Raw genomic sequence first — 11004 nt, forward strand, 5'->3', positions numbered from 1 at the left:
ATTTACCTGTTTCATTTTATAGTTAATATGTATAACCACATTACTATCGCTTCCTTGATTTTTTTTTTTTTACAGGAATTTAATGTACATAAAAAAATAAAGTACAGACATTTTTGTTTTTAGATTCCCTTTTTCTTCTTTGTTGTTACTTTATTTTAAAACTTCTTTAAAATTAGAAGAGCTCTATAGCCATTACTTGTGTTCTGTTAACCAAGAATCTGGCATACAGTGTAAAAATAACAATAAAGTTACATAGCAAATGAGAAGCAGTCTGAGTTATAGAAAAGCATGCATAGTAGCTGAACACTCAGCACCCAAGGTATATATATATATATATATATATATATATATATATATATATATATATATATATATATATATATATACTACATTACAGAGACTACAGGGGATGGTATTCTATGTCTCATATTTCAATATGCTACCAAAGATGACTTGTGACTTGCGGTGATCTATTTTAATCTGCATCTGTACTAAGTTCATCATTCCCTGCCTACATTCAGGTTAGACACCATAATAAACATTGGCCTGTCATCCAAAAGAGTTTCTCCTCAAAAAACAACCCATGTAAGTATAAATTAAAACTATTTTTTTCATGGATATCAGGCAGTCTATTCTGCACCTCCAATAAATTCAGTGATTCCATATACACTGTGAAATGTTTGTTCTTTAAAAGAATTAATTGGAGTATTGAATTAAAAAAAACATCCAGTAGTTACTGAGATCAGTAATTTGATGCATGAGACATGAGTTTAACGTAATTATTATAACTAGCCCCGAACTGCTTAGCCATACCTTTTTTTAAGCAACTTACACATCAGTTACACATCAGTTAGTATGATCAGACAGAAAATGCACTGCACTATAAAGCATAATATTACTATAAAGATCATTGGCGTGAATTCATACACCTGTAGATAAAAAGCATAAAAGCTATAATAAACAATTGATGAGTTATAAAAATAGACTGTAAACTGAAACATCTTCAGTACAGACACATACAGCCCTAAAGTGATATATCAAGTCATAAGTTTTACCAAAAATGAGCTAAATGCTCATTTAAAGGAGTAATACATTCTGCTTAATGCCTGTTGATATCATAATGTATTTTAAAAAAAAATGAAGGACAAATCATTGAACAAATCAATGAAGATCCTGTGGAACAAAATATATAAACGCACAAAAAGTCTATTATCATACAGTAATCCTTTGCATAGGTAAGGCATCCTTAAACTATTCGGGGAATTCTAAGAAACAGGCAGATGTCTTTTTAGAAGTTCCTTTGATGACTGAGGAATGCTGTCTGGGAAAATAACTTCAAATTCCACCAGCAGATCTCCACGTTGTTCTGGGTTTTTTGGAAAAGGGAGTCCATATCCTATAATCCTCCGTCTCATACCAGGTTTGATGATGTCATTTATTGTCATTGGAATGCTCCTTCCATCTAATGTTGGCACATTGATTGAGCATCCACAGAGAGCCTGGGACATAAATACATTATTAGGTTGTATCATAGACAATTGTGTAATCTAAACTAGTGTTTCTATCAAACAATGCCAGAGGGCAAAAACATCTCAGAGATCTGACAACTACTTCAAACATTTATACAGTCAGCAAAGCCAGAGATGGCAGGTAATATGTGTATTTATACAGAATATACCTGCCAATACCTATGCTTACATTTGAATTGCAGAAATCTGCAAACTTAAAAGAGAAGGAAAGTCATTAGCCACTTGAGGTGCCAAATGTTAGGCACCCCTAAGTGAATGTATTTACTTACCTGAAACCCCGGGCCGGTGCTCCTATCAGCAGAAAACTGCACCGGCCCGGGGTTATTCCAGCGAACACCACAGAGTAATCCTCTTCCAGCTTCTTCTGTCTTCAAATTTCCAGGGGCAGACGCATGCGCAGTAGAATGAAAAAGCTGAATTTTTAGTTTCACTCTAATGCGCATGCGCAGCCGCGAGAAGACAGAAGAAGAGATCGGTGGTGCTCGCTGGTATAACCCCGGGCCGGTGTCATTTTCTGCTGATAGGAGCACTGGCCAGGGGTTTCAGGTAAGTAAATAAATTTACTTAGGCCCCATAGGATTTGTAACAATTTTTAGGTCGAAGAAAAATCGTTCGAACGATGGATTAAAATCCTTCGAATCGAAAGAATTCGAAGGATTTAATCGTTTGATCAAACGATTTTTTGTTCGATCGAACTATTTGCGGTAAATCCTTCGACTTCGATATTCGAAGTCGAAGAATTTACATTTGGCAGTCGAATATCGAGGGTTAATTAACACTCGATATTCGACCCTATGTAAATCTGCCCCTTAAAGTCACGTGCGGCTGGAAGTACTATATCCGTGACACCAACCAACCCAAATAATAAGCATTAAATAGATATAGAACCAACACGGTGCAGGATAACATTTCATTAAGAACATTCAAAATGAATAGATTTTAAGGGAAAGAGTTGTTAGTAAGATGGTGTCATATCTTTCAAAAGTATATCAGTTGTCGCACAACCATCACACCAGTGAATGTTAATCTGAGGTCAGTTCAATAGCTATCAAAAATATGACTTTCATTTGTATAAATAACTTACCTCACGCAAGCTTATGCGTGCAGGAGACACAATATTTGACCCATCCCGTTTAAAATGTGCATGAGGTTTGTCTTTAACAACAAAAACAATATCAGCAGGAATGGTCATATGTGTTTCATCCCCCTCCCTGGGAAATGTAATTTTGGTGCCCTCTTTCCAACCTTTCTTTATCTCTATGGTAAGAATCTTATCTTCAGCCCGTACAGATCTTCTATCGGGATTCATCCTTTTCCGGGATATCCGCATCCTTTTGGTGCAACCATGGTAGATCTCTTCCAAGGACACTCTCAAGTCATGAATTATGGGTGGGTCCTGTTTGCGGCAGAACTGGTTACCAACCTGATTCTTTTCTCTTGGAAACCCATTCATGTTAAAACTTGTAAATGAGCTAAATGGGTCATTATCCAACTCCATGTCTTCATCTTCCCGGCCTCCTGGCATCCTTCTCCCAAAGAAAATTTCAAATGGGTTTGCTCCACCAAAAAATGCAGCAAATGTTGCATGTGGATCGCCATGGAAAGTATAGTGAAAGTTTCCACCATGTCCATCTGGTGCTCCAGACCCTCCTTTAAGTCCTAAAATAACAAAAAAAGAAAAGTAGTGAAGAGTTTAAAGCATGGCTCGTCATTTTTTAATTCAGAATTTGATTTGTTGTCCTAGTTCTGTCTTTTATTCTGAACTAATGTTTCTAAAGTGTTTGTGAGCAGGTTTCGTGTTTAGTTTGAAAGATGGATGCCTTTCATTGGGCAGAACAGAAACCAACATCTTTCTGACTATTTCACATTAATCTTTTACATAGGTCTCTGCAATATGTTCTAGGAAACTATAGGGTGCAAAGCTTAAAACCCAGACATAAGCCATCTTGTTTTTCACACTTTACACCCTGCCCCACCAATACCATCCAACCCTTACTACACAGAGGAACAAGTTGTTTAGACACATGTTATAGAGTTTCATCTGGCACAGGGCGCAGAGGAGTCCTGTACAAGCAGTAAGACTACCCAATATTTCTGACCTTACTTCCAATGCAGAACAGATTTCAGCCAAAGAAGCTCAATGTGCGCAGTGATGGGAGGATGCAACTGAAGAGAACAGCAGAAGGCAGATGCCTTTCTAATTTGCCACTTGCATTTCACTGTATATATATATATATATATATATATATATATATATATATATATATATATATATATATATATATATACATACAGTATATAGTGGATAATGTACCCCTACTGTAATTTATAAAGATATTAAGATAAGTCACAAACCAGAGTCAGCATGGTATAAGAATCCGCACAACACAGGACTTGAAAAAATCAAAGCAAATTTCAATGTGGAGACTAAATAAATCTCATAATATTACAGATCAAAGAAAATGGAAATGGAAAAATGCAGACATGCTCTGCAAAAATATAAAAAAATCTGAATAAAAAACACAGTATATAACTAAGGACAGATATAATAAAAAGATAATCTTTACCTAAGCATTAGTTGCCTATAAAGGCCTGCACAATGTAACTGATGCTCACTGACAATGCCAAAGACATCAGAGACAAAATGTAACATGTGGTAACGAAGCCTGGAGTTTCCTAGAATAAACTGTGAGTGGGTGGCTCTGATAGAAGGTTACATTCCAGAACAGAGAAAAGCTGCAGGGATATTTTTTTATGCAGCCAGATGCCCATGCAGCTCAATTTTGACTGTTTTGTATAAAAGGATTTTTATGCTTTAATTAACAATGTATCAATTGGCATTATCAAAGGCATATTCGGTAACAGCTGTTGAAGACATATGTTTATGGTCTATGAACCTCCTGCAATGCAAACCAAACATTCAATTAACCAAAATCCCCCCCACAGCAATGTAAATATTCAGATGCAATTTGGTACAAATTAAGCCACAGTATTTAATATTTGGGATGACAACAATGTTGGTTATCTGTGTGTGAGCAGGATATAAAAATAACAGTGCTAAGTTGATCTATTCGTTTTGCCGTTTAAAACCTCCCTATATCCTAAAAATGGGAGAATTAGCTCAACAGATATCATGATACCTCCTCTGTACAGGAGGGTTCATTCTTGTGCCTTTTTTTAACGCTACCACTTGAATAAACCTATTGATTTTCTTTATAGGGGACCCTCCAAAAATCACAAATGAGTTAACAGAGATCCCAAAAATGTCCTTCTGCTAAATCCACAGACAAGTACTAAATTGTATTTGCATAATTTTGTATCAGGTATTTTCAATATTTCTTATGTTGAAAATGGAATTGTAAAAAGAACACATTTCGAGGCCTGTTGGTTATACACCCAACATTTATGTTAACATGGAGAAAAGGATATGACATCACAGTGTATTGGTGCTTTGACCTTTTAAATGATTACATTAAATGTGGCTTGAGAAAGGGCTTTAAGAAGCCTGAAACATTGCTTGGAGTAGTATTCTTAGGTTTTCCCATAAAGAAATCCCATTTCTGACTTTGGCTTGTAATGTGATAAATACAAAAAAACAAATCAAAGAACACAAAAACTAAAAAAAATGAAGATTAATTGTAGCTTGCCTTATAATATTGCTGTATACATTACATTTAACAATTGTTTTACAATGAAGGTGAATCTTCCTCTTTACCAGGGTACATTTTTGCATTACATCAACTGCAGAGACTTGAACACGCATTGCATAATACATTTATGTTAAAGAACTTCTAATTTAGAAGACGTTTACTGTAATAATAATGCATGTCAGAAGAAGAGTAGCAGAACATGTCGGAAAAAGGACAATAAACCACAGATAGCACAAGTATCACTTTATTCTGTATAGTGTTTAAGGCAGCTTGGTAAATTTAGGTTATGCTATGATAGCTGTTAAACTGTTAAGGACAGCTCAATAATCATAGTCTAAGATTCTCTTCTTAATCATAATCTAAGCTTCTCAACCCTCCAATCAGATAGTTGCAAACAGCATTTTTTTGGATATCCATAAAGCAGTGGAATGATCACTATCAATGACCTAGCAATGTGGATATTCAAAAAATATGGTTGTGAAGGCAAGGGGCAGGTTTGTGAATCTGCACTACAATACTAAAGGAAAACTAAACCCTAAAAATTAATATAGCTGGAAATGCCATATTTTGTTTATTTAACCGGCCTAAAAGTTCAGCATCTCTGTAGTAGTAATGATCCAGGCCTTCAAAGTTGTCACAGAAGTTTTCCATCTTGGATTTTAATAGGAGTGTCTGTGACACGCACATGCTCAGTGTACTTTGAGCAGCTGTTGAAAAGCTAAGCTTAGGGGTTGTCACAAATCAACAAGCAGAAAACAAGATTTGCCTGTCATATAAACTAATTCTACAGGCTGGTTATTAAATACTGTGTGTTTCTAAGCTGCTATGTACCAGCAATCTGAATTATTTATTAATCAGCCTGTGACACTTATATTGTACATATTCAGTATATTGTGTGTCTGTCCCTGATCACAGCACAGAGCATGTGCAGTGAATCAGCAGAAAAGAAGATGGGGAGCTTCCGGGGCATCGTTGAAGGCACAGGTCTTGACTGCTAAGGACTGTGGTTCCCTTTGTCTGGAAGCCCATAACATAATGTACATTATTTCTGCCCAGTTTCAAAACACCCACATTGGGTAGGCAGGGCAAGGGATGTGGCTGGATATGCCTGCCATTATTTTGGAGTTTATAGCAAGAAAGCATTCATAACCAGACCAGCTTAATTTACTGATGAATGATGTAGGTGAGAAATCATATCCTTTGTCATGCAGCCTCTGCAAGATTTTACAAAAGAGTTCCATACTCCTCTGTCATAAACCCTACTCAATACAGTCAGATAATTCCTTATCAAGCAGGATTTAATATACAGAATAACAGTTGCTTACAGTGGCATAACTATAGAGGAAGGCCCCAAATGGGGCACGGTTAGGTTTGCTGTTCATGCTGGGCCCCATCAAAGATATTTTGTTGGTGGGGTTTTGGCAGGGGGCCTGTTGCAGTGTTATGTCGTTGATTGCGTAAATTAAACAAAGCAGATTTTGGCTTTATTAGCTCATGGGCAAGTTTTCAAGTTATGAATTTAACGTCTCTGTCTTCAAGGGCAATGGCATATGGAGAAATTCAGAAATTTTGTTACTGTGGATTAGATGATTTCAAAAAAGACTTTGCTACTACATCGCTGAACTGCCACATACAGTATTCTGTTGCATTGAATCATGTTCTGCACTAGTCATAAGTTAAGCTGAGATAGAGGTAGAACTACACCTCCCTTGTAAAACCTAAAGGATTGCGTCATAAAACTGGCATGGCACCTGCATTTTGCTGCCAGTGTATGAACATCACTGTCTGTAAGGACGGACCATCATTGAGACTGCAATGTGACCCCTGTTCTAATTTAATCAAGTTCCACCTGTCCCAGCATAGTATTTTAAGATACAGATCTGCATACTTTCCCAACTTCTGATTAACTCATGCACAATTTCAAAAACAAAAAAATAAGGCGTGATAGTTACAGTTTGCCATGATGACCACCAGCAACAATTTAAAAAAAAATTTCCCTGTGCTATATTCAAATGCCAAGCATTGCTCTTTACAGAAATTAGTTGCAGAGACATGATTTAATTGCAGGTGCTGGGTTAACTCTGCACATTATATATAATATAAGGTAAGGTAGGTAATATAAGGTAGGAATTCATGAAAAGATTTTTAAAAAATGTACGAGTGCAACTGTACATAAGATTGGGGTTATCAGATCAGGCACATGTCTAGAATATTCAGTTAGAAGGTATGCATGTATTGCAATTAAATTTAAATGAAATCAATGCAGCCCTGTCACATACATATATTAGCCACGATCTGGTATGTACAAGTATGGGACCGTGCAGAATGTTCAGGACCCAGGACTTTCTGGATAATAATGGATCTTTCCGTAATTTGGATCTTCATACCTTAAGTCTACTAGAAAATCATGGAAACAGTAAATAAACCCAATAGGCTGTTTTGCATCCAATAATGATTAATTATATCTTAGTTTGGATCAAGTACAAGGTACTGTTTTAATATTACAGAGAAAAAGGAAATAATTTTTTAAAAATTTGGATTATTTGGATAAAATGGAGTTTATGGGAGACATCCATTCCGTAATTCGGAGCTTTCTGGATAATGGATCCCCTACCTGTACTATTAAGGCACATACTTGTGACATTACTCTTGATAAAGAAATGAGTGAAACAAGTACTTTTTTGGAAGTGTTTTGGCCATACTCCATTATGACCACACCTCAAGATATGCCACACACTCTCAACTTGGCTGCCATCAGGAAGGTACAGAGGGTTCTGAGGTCAGAGGCTGGGGTAGAGGGGACTCCATGTTATGTAAAGGTGTGATTTGTGGGATGCGAAAGGGGGTGTACTTTCAGCTGATTGAGCAGGTTTGGTTTAGTTGTGACAGGGGTTTGGTACAATGGGGCACGGCTGGCTGGCTGAATAAGGGACGTGGTTGTGCATTCACATGTCTTTTATTTTCTGCATTGAAACCCCATTCTACGTTGCAGGCCTTTAGGGGAGGGTCCTGTAAACTTACTGATTCCAGATGGCAGCACTGCTCTCAACTCTGCACAACTCTGTCTGTACCTGAAGTAATTTTGGTGGGTAAGTATTTTCAAAATGAATTTGGGTGTAAATTATGGGGAGCAGGAGACTGGGCTGTTACTATGGCTGACTGGGCAAATGGATGAGACTGGGCTGTTACTATGGCTGACTGGGCAAACGGGGCCAAAACAGGATGACTACAAAAAAATAAAATTGGTTGAAATGTCTATATTTACAACAAGAGAAATCTATATAGTAGACACTTTGCACTAATCTCTGTGAAGTAATAATAGTAATACTAGCATGGTCAGCCACATGTGTCCCATTTTCCTTTCTTGAACTTAGCCCATGAGGTTTTCAGATGGTAGATCTAGCTTTCAACAGAAGCATTGTGGATTTGTATTTACCATGTTCTTGGGGCTACTTAAATTACCCTCAAGTGTACCATGGGTGACATTTTACTCCTTTCTAGCTTATTTGGACATTTTTGTAGATATTCTCTAGATACAATTAGTATAAAGAAATGGTTCTGGTATTTGATGACATCATGTAAATTCCTAGGTTTCTGGGCAAGAAGCCAGTTACAGACAGATCTCTCATCTTCTATAAAATGTATGGTACCAAGAGGATCATCCTCCGTTATCCACCAACAGTTTTGTGCCTATGTTGCCTGCACAAATAAACATTGGTTGCATATTAGCACAACACAGGCATTCAGTATTAAACCTTAATGAGATAAAATAGCTTTATCTATGCTCACAGTTATATGCATTTTTCTATGTTTTACAATGTTGTGCAATATTAGATTAAAAACAGATGTCTGTTTTACAGCTTCTATAACAGAATGGCAAATGCATCACTGTTATGCTTGAGAAATAATGTTTAATAATCTATACTTGTACCACTGTATATACAATGTAATTCTTTTATATTAATAAAGGTATACGCGCTTAGCAAGTTAAATTCAGTGTAACCCCCCTTAGATCAAATATTACCCCCCTGTCACATGTCCACTACAACAGTGCTTTGCTAAATCACAGAAACAATATATACCTCCCAGCTATATATTTAAAGGGTTTACAAAACTGCATTCCAACTTACATGGAGGGGAGAAGAGGTAAACATTCTGCATTGTTCTATTTTCCAGTATAATCATAAGATATTACTTACCCTCCTCTCCAAACTGATCGTACACCTCTTTCTTTTTGGGGTCACTTAGCACCTCATAGGCTTCAGCTATCTCTTTAAACTTCTCCTCCGCATGAGCAGATTTGTTCTTGTCTGGATGCCATTTGAGAGCCTGTTTTCTATAAGATTTCTTGATGTCATCTTCCGAAGCTCCCTTTTCAATCCCTAAAATTGAGTAATAATCTTTTCCCATGCTCCTGTCAGATAACTGAGATCTGAAAGATAGTTGGATAAAAAGATTATTTTGCCTTGATTGTCTCTTAAAATCTAATGATTGATTCAAATGTGAGAAACAGTGTCTGATCGGATGAGGGTTTGCCCCAGAGTACTAGAATTAACTGGGATAGGATTCCTTCCCCTACTGCTCATATATAGAGAAAAATCAGCTCTCTGCCTCCAGTTACGTCTATGCTGCATGTAGAATCCACTAGCTCTTTTTTTTAAACAAGCCAAAGCTTTATTTTTAAAGAGGCAGCAAATCCATGCTAAACTCATGACGATCTTATAAGCATTACGAACAGGAAAACTGGTAACATTTTATACAAATGTTACCATCATGATTATTTTTAAGCCAGTTAGCAGTGCTGTTATTTTAGTGTCCAGTGTCATACAAAGCATACTAAACTTTAAATGTAAACAGCTAAATAGTTTCACATCTACTTGCTGTAAGGGCAAGGGCAGACGTGGCATTTTTGCGGCGTTTTTATGTTGCGTTTTTAAAAAAGAACAGCCAGGCGTAAATACGCTACTGAAACAACATGCGCCCGTCAACATGCGTTTTTCAGTACGTAGGATTCTTTTCCCAACATTCCCTTCTCATTGAATTTGGATGCCATATTTAAAATACGCTGTGTATTTACGTAAAGTGTGGTTTCAAACGTGCAGATCCCATAGAGTCTATTGATTTGGTAGTTTCTTGACGTATTGGCGTTTCTGCTAAAAAACGCCAATACTGGCGTCCTGGGGCGGATTTTAGCTTGCAAGCACCCTGTGTGAATTGCCATAGAGTGTTTTCCATTAGTTTCAGTTGTAGTGCAGTTTATGCGTATTTACGCCTTGCTGTTCTTTTTTAAAAACGCAACGTAAAAACGAAACGTCTGGCTGGCCTTGCCCCAAAGAACATAGCATTTCTCTGAAACTGCAAGGAATAAAAGTGAAATACTTGTATAAACTATAAGCTGATTGGGGGGAAAATGCATTGCAGCCTCCTCATGAGAGAAAGAGTTAACACCACAATTAAAATATTCTTTCAGGCTGTTGGAAAATATATAATACATTATACTGTATAATGTATTATATTTTCCAACAGCCTGAAAGAATATTACACATGAAAGGGAAATTGCTTTAGCATAAATACATTAGTTAAAGGGATTCTTTCATGATTTTTATGATGTATTTTTCTTTCTAAATTACACTGTTTACACTGCAAATAATTCACTCTACAATATAAAATTTCATTCCTGAACAAGCAAGTGTATTTCTTTAGTTGTAATATTGGTGTGTAGGCAGCCATCTCTGGTCATTTTGCCTGGTCATGTGCTTTCAGAAAGAGCCAGAACTTTAAGATGGAACTTTCTGGCAGGCTGCTGTTTCTCCTACTCAATGTAA

General features: G+C 36.7%; 1 protein-coding gene across 1 annotated transcript; it reads right to left on the reverse strand.

Moving 5' to 3' along the window:
* Window positions 1–404: 404 nt before the first annotated feature.
* dnajb4.S (DnaJ heat shock protein family (Hsp40) member B4 S homeolog) lies at window positions 405–9824 on the reverse strand. The gene is given in 3 exon segments (NM_001094459.2): window positions 405–1499; window positions 2614–3188; window positions 9379–9824. Coding segments are annotated over 3 exon segments (1020 nt in total). The 5' UTR covers window positions 9590–9824; the 3' UTR covers window positions 405–1265.
* Between the last annotated feature and the right edge of the window lie 1180 nt (window positions 9825–11004).

The sequence above is a fragment of the Xenopus laevis genome, chromosome 4S, assembly GCF_017654675.1.
Source record: "Xenopus laevis strain J_2021 chromosome 4S, Xenopus_laevis_v10.1, whole genome shotgun sequence".
Taxonomy (NCBI): Eukaryota; Metazoa; Chordata; class Amphibia; order Anura; family Pipidae; genus Xenopus; species Xenopus laevis.